The sequence below is a fragment of the Hyperoodon ampullatus genome, assembly GCF_949752795.1.
Source record: "Hyperoodon ampullatus genome assembly, chromosome: 2".
Lineage (NCBI taxonomy): Eukaryota > Metazoa > Chordata > Mammalia > Artiodactyla > Ziphiidae > Hyperoodon > Hyperoodon ampullatus.
In genome coordinates, this window is record NC_136915.1 from 33,267,092 (window position 1) to 33,283,655 (window position 16,564).

Here is a 16,564-nt window from a genome sequence, read left to right on the forward strand (position 1 = left end):
CGCTTTTCCCAAAGAGCCAGATGGTAAATATTTCAAGCTGTGTAGGCCCTGGGTTTGCCCTTGCATCCTGAAAGCACCCACAGATCAATACTAAAAGGAATGAGCAAGACTGGATTACAATAAAATTTTTTTGGAATTTTTTTAATGAAAATTGAATTACATATAATTTTCACATGTCACGAAATATTATTCTTGTTTCGTTTCTTTTTCTTATCTTTTTTTTTTTCCCAGCTCTTTAAAAATGTAAAAATCATTCGTAGCTCCCGGGTTGTCGAAAAACAGACCGGCAGGATGGCCCGCGGGCCGTAGTTTGTTGGTAGTTTATTACTTGCGGACACCGGCTGACTTCTCAGAGGATTGTTTTCAGCACCACGGAACACGGGCAGCGCCGGGACCACGTCTGTTCACCCACCGAGATACACCTGCACGGCACCCGCCGCTCAAAGGGAGCCGGAGGCGGGTTGGGCCTAAGCGGGAGTGGGCGGGGTCTGCGAGAGCGGTACCCGGGGGCGGGGCCTTGGAGAAGGGGGCGGGCTGAGAGTAGGTTTCCGGCGGAAGAGTGCGGGAGCAAGATGGCTACTACCAAGCGGGTACTGTACGTGGGTGAGCAGGCGCGGGCTCTGGGTGGAGTCTGGGCGAACCGGGTCGCTAGTGGGTCGTGGCGTGGAGCTGGACAGGTCTCTGGGCGCGGAGGGCGTCGAGCAGCAGTCTAGGCCGTATCTTTGGCAGTATTGCTTGGCCTCAGGGTGTGAGCCTGAGACGTAACGGTCTTTGCAGCTCTTCCAAGTCCGCCAAGCTCTAACAGGAATCTCTTCACCTCCTGGGCCTGGGGCAGTGGTGGAGGAATATTAGGGACCTCTGAATCCTCGCGCCCATTCACTTTATGTTCACAGTAGTGAGGGCTCAGCCCCCGCTGTTGCCCTAAGCAAAAGAGTTCCCAGACTAGCCGGCTAAAAATGGGAATAACCTCAATAGCACAGTTTGATGAGCGGTTTGGTGGGGACGGACACTGGTGATATGGGCCTGGGTGCGGGGAGAAGTGACCCCTCCATCTGGAGAGGTGAGAGCAAGCTTTGAGGATGCGGTGACGCCGCAGATGAGCTGGAGTTAGCCAGGTAGCCGAAGTAGAAGCAAGTGTGTTTACTGAAAGGGAGCAAAATCCCAAAGGTGTAAAATAGCCTGACACTTGGAGACAGGTGTATCATTTTGCGGGGAATCAAAGGGAAAGAGGCTGAAGAGGTGGGCAGGGGCTTATGAAGACGCCTTGCGTATACTGCTAAGTTTATACTTTATCCTTAGGACAGTGGGAAACCTTTGAAGTAGTTTAACGAGGGAAGTGATGGGTTAAAATCTGCACATTCCCGGGATCTTTCTAGTTGGCTTTGTGGAGGAGAGGAGGGTCGGTTTTGAAGCTATTGCAGTAATCCTGGGGCTAGATGAGGGTCTGAAAGAAGGGTGAAGAGAGGGGTGTGCATCATAAGTAGGTGTGAGGGAGCATATGAGAGGGATGTTTATGAACCCAAAGGACTGGATGGAAAGACCCCTCCCCTTGGTGGTAGCACACTAACTTTACAGCAGGGACTTCTCAAGGTGGGCGGGGTCTTGAGAGAATAGAGGGCAGTGTCTCAGAAGGCCCTTGGCTTCTTTGCAGGTGGACTTGCAGAGGAGGTGGATGACAAAGTTCTTCATGCTGCTTTTATCCCTTTTGGAGACATCACAGATATCCAGATTCCTCTGGATTATGAAACAGGTAAGCCTTTTTAGTGTCTCGCCTGCTCAGAATCCTCCTGCAAGGGAAAGAACTTAAAAAAATTTTTTTAAGTCATATCACAGTGCATTCTAAATATGCATTGGGCAGCATGACAGTGATCTTGATGCAGAAGGACTGTTCTGAGGCTTGTGGTTGTGAGCTGTAACATGCTTTGCAGAGAGTCCCATCTGTTGCATTTGAGCAAAGACAAACTTTTCAGTTAGCCAGTAGGAAGATAGGTTTTGAGCTACATGGAGATCTGTTGTTTTGAACTACCTGCCAGGCACTCAACTGCACCTGCTCCCTTCTTGGCGGCTGTGCTATTAAACAGGGTAGCAGGAAAGCCCAGCTTGAACAGTGGGGCCTTAGCCTCTGTGTACCTGGGGGTAAGCTTTCCATCAATTAGTATCACATTTGTAGTTCAGTTTTCTATTTTAACCTTTGTTGTCATTTTTAAGATTGGAGTTTTAGGCCCAGCTCTGATAGGGATAGACTACGCAGCTAGTTTAGAAATCCCACTAGGGGATTATAGATAGAGAGGGAACTTTGGGAGACCCCTGTAAGTTAATGATCACTCAAGAACGCAGGCTTGCTTAGCAGCAAAACCAAGCAGGCTTGCTTAACAACAAAACTATACATCAAGTCAGCGATGCCTGCATCCTGCTGGTTGAGGTCAGTAAGTTAATGATCCCTAGGACATGCTTCTCTGCACACACTAAAAACAAAAACATAGGGGAAAGTTGACATTATGCTGAAACCTGAGGTGATTTACCATATTTTAGTGTATATTACCGCCTTTTTGCTCATTTCCATAGTGCCATGACAGTCCAGGTTGGACCAGATAGGGTCAAAAACTCCCTTACCCAACCTGTAGGAGGAGTTAATTATGGAAGACTCGAAGAATGAGGAAGAAGGTGGTCTTCTCCCCCTCCCCACTTTTCCTTTAATTATAAAACTGTATGTAGGGCTTCCCTGGTGGCACAGTGGTTGAGAATCTGCCTGCCAATGCAGGGGACACGGGTTCGAGCCCTGGTCTGGGAGGATCCCACATGCCACGGAGCAACTAGGCCCGTGAGCCACAATTGCTGAGCCTGCGCATCTGGAGCCTGTGCTCCGTAACAAGAGAGGCCATGATAGTGAGAGGCCCGTGCACCGTGATGAAGAGTGGCCCCCACTTGCCACAGCTAGAGAAAGCCCTCGCACAGAAACGAAGACCAAACACAGCCATAAATAAATAAATACATTTAAAAAAAAAAAAACTGTATGTAGCCCACTGAGTTCTCTGTGGGGCACTCTCTTTCCTGCCCCCTTGTATCTCTCACAAGCGTCCTATACTAATAAATCACTTCTTGCCTGTCACTTTGCTTCTCACTGAATTCTTTCTGGGCCAAGACAGAAGAACCTGAGCTTCATTAAGTCCTAAGACGTGTTTTGAGGTTTTAGCAACCTATGCTCTACTGAGTCCCGAGTCGAGTTGAGCTCTGTCATCTAATTTTAATCTCCCTGGGATCTTTATATGTTATAAAAGTGATAAGGTTATATTGACTCTCTAAGGTTAATTGGTTAATTAAACTAGTGCTGTTGTGCACTTGGCCTTTCTACTTAGATTAGCGTTTTGCTGAGGATAAAGACAGTGTCCTTACCCAGGTTTTAGGATTCATGCTTTATGCACAGTTGATGTTCAAAATGCATGCTTGGAATGAATAATTGATAGGTTAAATGACTTCATTTTTCTAGTTCCTGCACGCAAAGGTTAAGGTTTTAATTTGGCTTTGGTAAAAGAATTGAATGCTGCTTTTAGAGATTAAAACTATAGTTGATTATTCAGCTCTGTTCACTACAAAACAGTTTGAAATGTTATTTAAACTAGAAAGAATCAAAGAGTAAGATTCCTTCTTCCTAAATAGTGATTGTGTAGAATTTCGAATGAATGCATAAGGCATGCAACTGACTTCACTTTCCTTGTGACCACCTACTTCTTCCCATTGCCCCACATGATAATTGCTTGGCTTTGTTTGCCTTTTTTCAGAAAAGCACCGAGGATTTGCTTTTGTTGAATTTGAGTTGGCAGAGGTGAGAAAATTCTGTTACCTATGTTAAGTCTTTGGCTTGCGTTATTATTGTTACTGATTACAAAGGGAGCTGTTCTCCATTTGGTTGGGTTTTGGGGCTTCGTGCTGATGCTTCCAGAGAGATAAGAAGTGCTATTTGAAGGAAAGTTTCCCTCACTTAATCAAACTGTAGGCTGTGGTTAACATCGCAGACCTGCCAGGTCCTGCGCCTCTTGCTCTGCAGGGCTCTTGCGGTGCTGGTGATTATTTCTTTGTCTTCCACTAAATAGCCAATAGCTGAAGTCACCCAGGAAGTGCACTTTGTTAGACACATACAACCTGGGCAAGGAGTATAAATAGACCTTTTCCTGTTAGGTTGGGGTTTTTTTTTTTTTTGGCTACTGAGTATGTTTAGACAGCACAAGAAGCATTTGACTGCAAGCCTAAACTTTTTTTTTTTAATAAATTATTATTATTATTATTTTCTACACAGCAGGTTCTTATTAGTCATCCATTTTATACACATCAGTGTATACATGTCCATCCCAATCTCCCAATTCATTCCACCACCACCACTACCACCCCCAGCCACTTTCCCCCCTTGGTGTCCATACATTTTTTTCGCTACTTCTGTGTCTCAATTTCTGCCCTGCAAACCAGTTCATCTGTACCATTTTCTAGGTTCCACATACATTGCAAGCCTAAACTTGTACCTTGTCTTTCCTTGGCAGGATGCTGCAGCAGCTATCGACAACATGGTATGGCTAGGAATCCTCCTTCTTACAGAAGTTGCTTTTTGGTGGTACAGAGGGCACTTATTCATACATGAGTTTGCTGAACCTCCAAAGTTACAAGGTTGCATGGGGAAGTACAGATTATCATCATGTGAAAATATTCACTGTGAATTGGTTGCTTTTGAACAATTTGATAATAATGTAAATGCTAACCATCCTTGTTGACCAGTCTCTCACTGGCTGCCCATGTCTGGGATAGGAACTTGCAGACACAATGCAAATTGATTGCACAATGAAATTACATATTTTACAAAAGAGGCAGGATTTCATGAACTGTTAGACCAGTTAAGAATTGAGAAGCTAAATTCGACAAGGATAAAGATAGGTTATGCTACTGATGCAAATGACTGGAATAGCCTGGAGAGCTCCTTGGGGAAAATGATGTAGCTCTTGAGTATGTATTCCTTCTTCAAGATGCTTATGATTTTCACATCAGATAAGAAATGCAAAAATATCATACTGTTGAAAGTATTTTGTTGGAAAAATACTACAGATTAATCAGCATCCATTACATCTTTGTCCTATAAATGAGCACATTAATCAAATTAAACCTGAATTTTAACTATAAGAAACCTATTTTCATTATTTTTAGTTTCATCACAGTAAGTTCCCAGTCAATCTTTTTTCCCTTCACTTTTTACCATGAAATTTTCTTCACTGCCTTAAGTGAATTAGCATTAAGTCACCTTTCCTGGTACCAATTATCTTAGGATAATAAGGTTTTCCTTTATTCCTGTTCTCTGTTTCCCATTCACCAAACATATTCCTCAGCTCTCAGAGAGAGAGAGAGAGATCATTTCTCACCACTTAAAGCTGATCTTGACTTTTGAAGGTGAACTCGGGTACTTAGAAACTGCATTTATCCTTGTCATTTCAGAGCGCTCTGAACCCAGAGTCACCTTTGGAAGCACAGGTCGTTGGTGGTATTGAAAGAAAGGTCCGATACACGCTATTATATATAAAATAGATGTACAACAAGGACCTACTATATAACATAAGGAACCATATTCAATATCTTATAATAACCTACAATGGAAAAGAGTCTGAAAAAGAATATATATATATACATGTATATATGTGTGTGTGTGTGTGTATATATACACACACACACGTATATATGTAAAGTATAACTGAATCACTTTGCTGTACACCTGAAACATTGTAAATCAACTATGCTTCAACTTTAAAAAAAAAAAAAGAAGAAAGAAAGGAGGTATGTGATGGCTCCAGGGAGGAAATTCCCTGCAACCTACAGGCTGCTTTGCAGCAGGTGCATAGCTTGGGTGCTAGGGGCTCAGGGGTTAAGGGAGAACAAGTCATGAGCTTGTCTCGGATTTTTCAGAAGGAAATGGAAAGCTGTCTGACTTTGTTTTAACCTAACAGAGTTTAAGCAGCTGGATTTTCAATCTTTTCAGAATGAATCTGAGCTCTTTGGACGGACAATTCGTGTCAATTTGGCAAAACCCATGAGGATTAAGGAAGGCTCTTCCAGACCAGGTGAGTGGGAGCAATACAGATTCCCCATCACACCCTCCAGTTTGGCCTTGGTTGCCTTTCTGTCCCGATTTTCTTGGAAGTGGGAGCTTAATGTTACTCTGGTGGACAGAAGTAGAGCATGGTTTACATTGGCGAAGGACATGCGTCACCTTTGTGGGGAAATAAAAAGAGTTTGAGCTTCTCAGCCAAGCCAGGGTAATTGTTTGCTTTATGAGAGAAACTCAGCCTGATCTCTTACCTGTCCCCGTTTTCTGAACACTCCTGGCAGGTTCTGTCAAGGGCTGGGACTGGCAAAGGCTGCACCTTTCCCTGGGGCATAGCTTTTTCACTTAGTCCTGCTAAGAGCCGGGCTTCAGGGCTGGCAGTCCCTGAAAGGTGGGAACTTTCCTTACCGTGGGAGTTCCCAAAGTGGAGTCCTCTGGCCGAGAGGGCCACAGAGTATGTTCTGCTTTGCTGACCAAAGCAGCTACTTAGCAGCTGGCTGATAGCTTGAATTTGTTCTCATTTGCCTGCCTCTTTCCTTTCAGTTTGGTCCGATGACGACTGGTTGAAGAAATTTTCTGGGAAGACTCTTGAGGAAAATAAAGAGGAAGAAGGGTCAGAGCCTCCCAAAGTGGAAACCCAGGAGGTGAGATTGAAGGCTGGCACTTCCCACAGGAGACTTCGTTTTTTAGGTTTTTATGGAAATTTGCAAACATATATACAAAAGCAGAGAGAATGAAAAATGAGCTTTCAGTGTTTTGGTGGAGGTGCTCATGAGTGAACTAAAGGGAAGCTTTAGGCCTCTTGTCCTTGTGCTCTGCTTGAGGAGCTTCTCAGCTCTGCCCGGGTTCTGTTCTGTGGTTGCCGTCGCCGAGGAGGAAGCCTGAGGTGGGGAGGGGTGGGGAGCGCACCACTGCAGCCCTCCTCATCAGTCCCCCGCTTCACTGGAGCTTCCTGTCCTGACGCAGGGGAGGCAGGGCTGGGTGGGGGTACCTCCCCGGCAGCCTGGGCACAGGTTTGAGGTTCTCCCTTCCAGAGAACCCGCCTTGGCACTTCCTCCTGATTCTTCCTCCTGATTCTTCCTCCTGATTGCCTCTCAGGCTGCCTCTCCCCTTCTTCTAAAGGGGAGTTGTTCTTCTGAATTTCTTCACTCACAGCAGCCCTCTCCCCTCTCTGCCAGAACAGTGGCAGTCACTCTGATTTTTCACAGCCTCTCCTGTGCTGTTGACTTTCCTGGCCTCTGTTTCTAGTCCTGAGCTTCAGATGTTTCTGCTGCAAGTCTCGCCCTCCCTTCTCCAACTCCGTGCTTCCTGTGTTCTCAAACTCACCAACTTGCCACCATCCATCCACATTGACCTAAGCCAGAAATCCAGATGCAAAGCAGAGCACATAAATGGCCCTCAGCCAGTGGAGTAACCCTAGGTCACTCTAGACCCCTCTTTAAAATAGAGCCAGAACATCATGTTCTGCCAAGTTTTTCTCTTAAATCTTCCTTGAATCCATCCTCCCCTGATTACTCCATCGTCCCAATGTAACTTCTCGTGTCATTTGGATAATTGCAATAGCTTCCTAACTAGCCTTCTGGCTGCAGTCTTGCTCTCCTCCCATCTTTTATAAAGGCAGCTAGAATGATCTTTTTAAAGCATACCATGGATCATCTGACTCTCCTGCTGAGAACTTTTCAGTGGCTGCCCATCACCTGTCTCGTGAGATAAAGTCACGGGGGGACCCTCCCAGCCTTGACCCTGCCCACCTCTCACCTTGTAGTCCCCACTTTACACTCTTGGTAAAACCAGTCTTCGTATTTCCCTGTATGTCTTTGCTTTTGTAAAGGCTACGCAAGTGCTTATTGCCTTTCCCTTTCTAGTCAGTAAATTCTGTGAGGATAGGGGCCTCGTATTAATAAAGGCCTTGTTAATAAAAACGTGGAATGTGAGGTGGGGTAATGTGATTAAGAACATGGACTTGGTTGGGGGGTGGGGGCGCTTAGGTGTGAATTCCAGCCTCACCACTTAGCACCTCTGTGACCTTGGGCAAGTTACTGAACTTCATTGTACCTCAGTTTCCCCATCTATGAAATGGGAATGATGGTAGCGCTGATCTCACAGGTGGTTGTAAAGATTAAATGAGCTGATTACCTAAAATGTTCAGAACAGTACCCTGTACATGGCAAGTGCTATGTGAGTATTTGCTGTTACAACTATGCTACTGCTGTTGTTAACAGCAAGTAATAGTCACAGTATCCTCAGTGCCCAGCGTGATACCTCAGCGAGTTTGTTAAACTGAAGCATGAACAAGAACACTTGAGTTTTCTCTTTGGAGCAAATGTGACAGCTGTAATAAATATCTCCTCTGCCCAGCCTTGTCTACTTGGAGTATAAAGCAAGGTCCCAACCACCTCCATTCTGAGCACTTAGGCCCTCCTTGCTTCCACTGCAGCCAGCCTGTGGATATGCAGGGCTAAGCGTAGAGGAAGGGGGTGTGTTAAAGAAGTGGGTCAGTTTAACTGACTAAGGTGGCTGGGCTTGAACTGGGGCTTGAAGTTGTTGAGGGTTGTGTGTTTTGGGCCACAAAAGCGATGTTCTGTGACTGCAGGGGAGGGTGAAGGCGAAGCTAGCTGATGTGTCTGAGGGAGTGAGATGAGATAAAATGCCTGAGGAGTGGGGCTCCGGGTAGACGGTGCTGAGTCTCCTGTCACTGGGTGTCCAGCTGAGGGCCGTGACCATGGCCTCCGCCTTCTGCAGCCCCATGAGGGCCCAAGACCTTCCCTGTCGGTGCCTTGCTCAGCCCGCTCGCTGCAGTGGGTTCTGGGGTGTCTTCAGAAGAACACTTGCTCTCCTAGTCGGGGAGTCAGGGTGTTCTCTCTAACCTGGCCATTTCTCCTGCGTCTAGGGAGAGCCCGCTGTAAAAAAGGCCCGGTCAAACCCTCAGGTGTACATGGACATCAAGATTGGGAACAAGCCAGCAGGCCGCATCCAGATGCTCCTGCGTTCAGACATCGTTCCCATGACAGCAGGTGAGCAGGACTCCGGTCAGGATGGCCGGGAAGCTGGGAGCTGAGCAGTGAGCCTTTCCAAGGTTCTCAGCGCCTTAGTTCTTGTGTCCTTGACATTGTTTCTGACCTGAGTTGATTTGCGGCATCTCAGATCCTGGGATCTATTAACAGATGAGTCATAGCAGGCGTTTTTGAAGCTTTAGAGGTGCTGGTTTACTACTTTTTTTTAACATAAATTTATTTTATTTATTTATTTATTTTTGGCTGAGTTGGGTCTTCATTGCTGCACGCGGGCTTTCTCTAGTTGTGGCGAGCGGGGGCTACTCTTCATTGCGGTGCCTGGGCTTCTCATTGTGGTGGCTTCTCTTGTTGCGGAGCACAGGCTCTAGGCACATGGGCTTCAGTAGTTGTGGCACGTGGGCTCAGTAGTTGTGGCTCATGGGCTTAGTTGCTCCGCAGCATGTGGGATCTTCCCAGACCATGGCTCGAAGCCATGTCCCCTGCGTTGGCAGGTGGATTCTTAATCGCTGCGCCACCAGGGAAGTCCCTGGTTTACTACTTTTTAATAATAGTTTTTTCTTTAATACAAATAAATGTGTATTCATGGTTTTAAAAAAAAGTATACACACATAAATATATTCCAACAATATTGAAGGCAATGAATTGAAAGCCTAAGTCTTTCTTTCTTCTCCACATCTATTCCTACTCTTCACAGGTAACTACTGTTAACTAACAGTTTCTTGAGTATTTTTCATTTGCTAAATATTGACTTCTATTTATTCTTCTTTTAATCTAAATTTTATTATATAGATATATAGTTTAGAATGTTAATTCCACAAAGCTTGTTTTGAAAAACAGCAGTGCCCCCATGCTGTCCTCCCATCCTGCCCCATCCCCCCCTTTGCTGCTTCTCAGAGGCAGCCAGTTTCACCTCTTAGCTGATTCTTTTGGTTTTTACCTCCATGTTGGTAGATAACAGATTTATGTTGCTACTTTCTGGGTTTTTTTCATTTTACACACCTATTGGCTTCCCACTTCAGAAGGTAAGGAATTCGCTTTTTTTTTTTTTTTTTTTTTTTGCGTTACATGGGCTTCTCACTGTTGTGGCCTCTCCCGTTGCGGAGCACAGGCTCCGGACGCGCAGGCTCAACGGCCATGGCTCACGGGCCCAGCCGCTCCGCGGCATGTGGGATCTTCCCAGACCGGGGCACGAACCCGTGTCCCCTGCATCGGCAGGCGGACTCTTAACCACTGCGCCACCAGGGAAGCCCAGGAATTCGCTTTTTAAATCACCTTCCCTGCTCCTTCATCCTCCTTACATTGTTACCATAATTTTGTTTAGGTCGTAGGTTATTCTAACTATGTAAGCATCATACTGTGATAACTTCCTTTCATACAGAGCACTTTGTTTTCCCTGGAATTCATAATTGTCTTGTTTTCACGTTTGCTTAGTCTTCTGTGCATATATTCCTGAGTCTCTCCGAAATTCTCCTGCTTATATAATCAAATACATCAGATGTTCTGTCAATTTCACTGTTCCTCCTTGGAGCCTTCTGACCTCCTCTGGCCTGGACCAGTTGCTTTCCAGGCACCACTGCATAGCTATTGTCATGGGATCTCCTATTTTCGCTTATGTTGGAACCTCTGTTGTCTTTTTTCGTCTATTCTCTTGTTTCGGTAGAAGACATACTCCTGTAGCTTCTAGAGAAAAGAGCTTGGAGGGTAAGTTTTTTGAGACTGATGTGTGAAAATATCTACTTTCCCACTTGATGGTTTGGTTGTAAAATTGTAGAGAAGTCTAATATTCTGATTATTGGTTCTTTATACAGAACCTTTTTAAAATTTTCTGCCTAGAGCTCAGCTGTTCAGTATGGTAGCCACTAGCCACATGTGACTATTTAAGTTTAAATTAATTCAAGTTAAATAAAATTAAAATTCACTTCCTCAGTTACACTATCCAAATGCTAAATAGCTGTTAGATAACACTGGTCCAGAGGCTTGGAGGGTCTCTTTGTCCTGTGTTCTGAAACAGTGTGCCTTTGGAGTAGATCTCCTTCCATTCGTCATGCTGGCTATTCAGTGGGCCCTATTATGTTAGTTTTCTCTTGCTGCTGTAACAAATTATCACAGACTTAGCAGCTTACAAGAACATAAATTTATTATCTTAACTGTTATGAAGGCCAGAAGTCCAACACAGGTCTCAGCAGGCTAAAATGAAGATGATGGCTGGGTTGCTGCGTTCCTTACTGGAAGCTCTAGGGGTGGATCTGTTTCCAGAGACAGTGAGGTTGTTGGAAGAATTCAGTTTCCTGCATCTGTAGACTGAGGTACCCATTTCCATGTGGGCTGCCAGCTGAGCGCTGTTTCCAGCTTCTAGAGGCTTGTGGTCCCCTTCTTTTATCATCACAGCCAACAGTGGTAGATCCAGTCCCTCTCATGTTTCAATTCTCTCCTGCCTCCTCTTCCATCCACTTCTAACTCTCTTTCTGACTACAGATGGGAAAGGTTGTGATTGTATTAGGCCCACCTGGATAATCTAGGCTACTCTCCCCATCTCAACGTCCATAATCTTAATCACATCTGCAAAGTACCTTTTGCTGTGTACAGCATAACATAGTCTCAGGTTCCAGGGACTGGGACATAGATATCTTTGGGGAGCCATTATTCCGCATACCACACCCATCAATCAGGACAGTCCTATCTTTTGGTTTGGGAAAATTTCCTTGGATTATTTCTTTGCATTTGTCCCTTCTGATTTCTCTCTTCTCTCATTCTGGAACCTTCCTAAATGTCCTTTTTCATAGCATCCTGTGCTTATTTCATGCATGTACTGCCATTTCATCTTGGGAGATTACTAAAGCTTCTTTTTCCTATACAGCTTATGTTTCAGGTTACTTTTTTCTGAGTTTTTAGATTTTGTTTTGCTTTGTTTGTTATTGGTCTGTTTGCTTGTTTTGGTCTTTGCTTTTCACATTAGATGCCTTTAAGACTAGGACCCTAAAAATCTGCTTGGAAACTCCCTGGATATCGGTAAGGCTTGCTGACTGAGGCTTCCACTGCAAGGTGATTCTCTCTCTCCCTTGGACCCTGGAGGTCAGTATTCCTGAGTTGTAGTCTCTTAGACAAAGCAGAGTCCACAGAGAAGTCTAGTCTCTTGCTAGTGGTCCTGTTTCCAGCTCTTTGCCATCATGGTTGGGGGTGGTGGGAACAGTATATAAACTTCACTTGATCTCCGTTTGTCATTATGGTACCTCAACCCTCGGCTGTGTGTAGTGCATCCCAGAGCATAGACCCTCTGCTTTAACATACCAGAGGGTAGACCTCCAGCCGGCAGCCAGGGCCAGGGAAGGGAGAGGATCTGGGGGCTAGCTACTTTTTTAAACAGGCTTTCAACCACACCTACTGTTTTTAGAGCCATCTTCATTCTTGTCTCTGAGCTTTTGGCATTTCTGCAGCATAAATCGAATTGCTCTTGGCTTTACCAGCTTAAGCTTCAGGTTTGTTAGGTCTGCTATATCAGTTATGGCTCATCTATTTGTCTTCTAGGTTTCAAAGATTTTTGTTGCTGTTGTCTTTTCTCTTGCTCCTTTTTTTTTTTTTTTTTTTTGGGTCATTTTATCCATTTTTTAAGTGTACAATTTTTTTTTTTTTCAGTATGTGGGCCTCTCACTGTTGTGGCCTCTCCCGTTGCGGAGCACAGGCTCCAGGCACGCCGGCTCAGCAGCTATGGCTCACGGGCCTAGCCGCTCCGTGGCATGTGGGAACTTCCCGGACCAGGGCACGAACCCATGTCCCCTGCATCGGCAGGCGGACTCTCCACCACTGCGCCACCAGGGAAGCCCTAAGTGTACAATTTACTGGCATTAATTGCATTCACAATGTTGTACAACTATCACCACTATCTATTTTCAAAACTTTTTCACCACTCCAAACAGAAACTCAGTACCCATTAAACAACAACTCCCCATTCTCCTCTCCCCTCAGCCCTGGAACATTTATTCTATTTTCTGTCTCTCAGAATTTGCTATTCTAGACATTTCATATAAATGGAATCATACAGTAGGTGTCCTTTTGTGTCTGGCTTATTTCACTTAGCATCGTGTTTTCAAGGGTCATCTGTGTATCAATGTTTTGTTCATTTTTATGACTGAATAATATTCCATTGTCTGGATAGTCCACATTTTGTTTATCCATTCATGTGTTGATGGACACTTGAGCGTTGTTTCCACTTTCCGGTTATTGTGAATAATGCTGCTGTGAACGTTTGTGTACAAATATGTATGTGTGTTTTTAAAATATAAATTTATTTATTTATTTATTTAGGCTGCGTTGGGTCTTCGTTGCTGTGCACGGGCTTTTTCTAGTTGCAGCAAGTGGGGACTGCTCTTCATTGCGGTGCGTGGGCTTCTCATTGCAGTAGCTTTTCTTGTTGCAGAGCATGGGCTCTAGGCTGTGGGCTTCAGTAGTTGTGGCATGTGGGCTCAGTAGTTGTGGCACGTGGGCTCAGTAGTTGTGGCACGTGGGCTCTAGAGCACAGGCTCAGTAGTTGTGGCGCACAGGTTTAGTTGTTCCGCGGCATGTGGGATCTTCCGGGACCAAGGCTCGAACCCGTGTCCTCTGCATTGGCAGGCGGATTCTTATCCACTGCGCCACCAGGGAAGTCCCCAAATATGTGTTTAAATCCCTGTTTTCAGTTGTTTTGGGTACCTACCTAAGAGTGGAAATGCTGTGTCATATGGTAATTCTAGTTTGACTTTTTGAGGAACTGCCAAACTGTTTTCTACAGTGGCTGCACCATTTTACATTCCCACCAGCAATGTATTAGGGTCCTAATTTCTCCACATCCTCACCAAAACTTGTTTTCTGTTTATTATAGCCATCCTAGTAGATGTGAAATAGGATCTCATTGTGGTTTTGATTTGCATTTCCTTAATGACTAATGATGTGGAGCATCTTTTCATGTGCTTAGGGGAAGGAGCTGTTTGTGTATCTTCTTTGGAGGAATGTCTATTCAAGTCTTTTGCCTATTTATTTACTGGGTTGTTTGTCTTTTCGTTGTTGAGTTGTAGGAGTTCATTATATATTCTGGATGTTAAATGCTTAAGAGATAATGATTTGCAAATATTTTCTCCCATTCCCTGAGTTGCCTTTTTACTTTGTTGAGAGTGTCCTTTGATGCACAGAAGTTTACATTTTGATGAAGTCTAATTTGCCTATTTTTTCTTTTGTTACCTACACTTTCGGTATCACAATTAAGAAACCATTGCCAAATCCAGAGTCACAAAGAGTTGCCCCTGTGTTTTTTTTCTAAGATCCTGTTTGATTTTTCTTTTAAAAAATTGCTTTACTGCCAGTTTAGTGTGGAACAGAACAGAATGCATGTGTTCACTCCTTCTTTAACTAGAATCCCCTCTAGTCCTTCAAGATGTCAGTATCTCAAGGGTTTATAATGAGCATGTCATATTTTGAAATGAAAATATGAACATTAAACAAATACAACAGTTTTTCAGAGCCTAGTTAGAGGTTTCATTGGTTTGTTTTTTAACCCGGGTACCTTTTCCTTTCTCGGCGCCAGAGAATTTCCGCTGCCTGTGCACGCATGAGAAGGGCTTTGGCTTCAAGGGCAGCAGCTTCCACCGCATCATCCCCCAGTTCATGTGCCAGGGCGGCGATTTCACCAACCACAATGGCACTGGGGGCAAGTCCATCTACGGGAAGAAGTTTGACGATGAAAACTTTATTCTCAAACACACGGGAACAGGTAAGACCCGATCAGTGGCTGGTGATCGGTGGGCTGGGCTGGGGCAGGATGACTGTGTTGGGGGAGTGATGGGCTGTGGTTCTGGCTGACAGGTTGGGGGTCTGGAGGGGACCCACCCAGTGAACAGAGGAGAGGCGTTCGGCCTGGCTAAGCAGAGTGAGCTTGTTTCTATTCATGTACTGCCCGTCCCCGCACCACGTCCGCACTCCCTGTCGGCCTAGCTTATATTCTGTGGTCAGCCAGTGTAAGCCCTTGTCTTCCCTCCGCCCCAGCACCCGCCTCGCTCTGTCAGACTCATCCAGTAAAAAATTTCAGTCGTTGTTCCCCCAGCAACTAGAAAAAACACAGAACTGTACTGAAATTTATGACCGAAGCTCTGCAGAAGGCCCTCGGCAGCCGTACTAGATAGAGCTCCCTAGTTCACACTCAGTCCTGGTCAGAGACAACAATTCCATCCCTTCCTTCATTCCCGAAGCCTCCACGTCACCCTCTGCCTCAGCTGATGCTTGGCCTCCTGCATCTGTCCACACATGCCCGCTCTGACTTCCCTCCAAGTACAGGGGCTGAGCTGTCTTCCCTCTGCTCGTGGCCTGGACCCCTACTCCTCTCCCCTCCTTCGGAACCTGGCTTCTGTGGATGTGCCCTTGCAGCCTTGTGTAATGCGTTTCCCCTGCTCTGCTAGATCAGTCCATCAGCACAAAAGCGCGCGGTGTCCATCTTTCAAAAAAATCTTTGACTCATGTACCCCCTCCGCTATCACCCATGCCTCTGGTCCCCTTTGTAAGCAAAACTTCTTGAAAAAGTTATGTAGACTCCCTGCCTTCCATTCTCTCTGTCCCCCTCTAGACAGACTTCTAGTGCCACCTGTCCACTGAAACCACTCTTCTCAAAGATGCTGGCAGCCTCCATCTTGCCAGTAGTCAGTTCCCGGTCCACATTCCATTCCCCCTCCCAGCAGCATTTACGCTCCGCCCTCTACTACCAGACGGCCCTCACCGGGAGCAGGGTGGAGGGGCTTGATGTGGTCATTCTCTCCCCCAGGCCTGCTCTCCATGGCCAACTCTGGCCCAAACACCAACGGTTCCCAGTTCTTCCTGACATGTGACAAGACGGATTGGCTGGACGGCAAGCACGTGGTATTTGGGGAGATCACGGAAGGCCTGGATGTCTTGCGGCAGATTGAGGTGGGCGGCCGCCCGGGCCCCCGGTGCACAGCCGTGTGGGAGGGCAGGAGCGGGGGCTCCGGGGCCTGGAGAGAGGGGCCACGGCTGCTGCTGCTGGAGGGGGTGGGGGGGCAGGGGGCGGGGTGGGTATCCTGAGCTGCCCTTTCCTCTCCACCCTCCCTCCCTCCCCTGATTCCTCCTCTTCTGTTTTGCCTGCAAAGGCCCAGGGCAGCAAGGACGGGAAACCCAAGCAGAAGGTCATCATCTCCGACTGCGGGGAATACGTGTGAGAGGGCAGCTGTCAGCCCGGGGAACCGGCAGCCAAGGTGTCCCGTTTGCAGCAAGCAGGGCTTTGTGTCCTGACCCTTCCTTGGGGTCAGCGTGGGGCAGCTCCTCTGCAGGTACGGCCTGGGCCGCCTCTGGCTCTTCCCCAAGTGGGGCCGTGAGCCAGGGTGCTGCCCTCTGCACCGTGGACGGCTGTGCGTGCCCTTTCCAGGCCAGGGCCTCTCCTGGGCCCACCTGTGTGTATCCTAGACGTTTTCTTCTGGTAAAATAAATTCTAGTTTTTGTA

The 16,564-nt window shown here is 46.2% G+C and overlaps 1 protein-coding gene across 1 annotated transcript; it reads left to right on the forward strand.

Annotated features, from left to right (window-relative positions):
- Window positions 1-563: 563 nt before the first annotated feature.
- Window positions 564-16,564, forward strand: PPIE (peptidylprolyl isomerase E). The gene is made up of 11 exons (XM_079697743.1): window positions 564-603; window positions 1,652-1,750; window positions 3,780-3,823; window positions 4,533-4,559; window positions 5,473-5,532; window positions 6,011-6,092; window positions 6,620-6,720; window positions 8,967-9,090; window positions 14,645-14,830; window positions 15,872-16,014; window positions 16,215-16,564. Exons 1-11 carry the CDS (start codon window positions 573-575, stop codon window positions 16,281-16,283), a joined length of 966 nt encoding a protein of 321 aa, XP_079553869.1. The 5' UTR covers window positions 564-572; the 3' UTR covers window positions 16,284-16,564.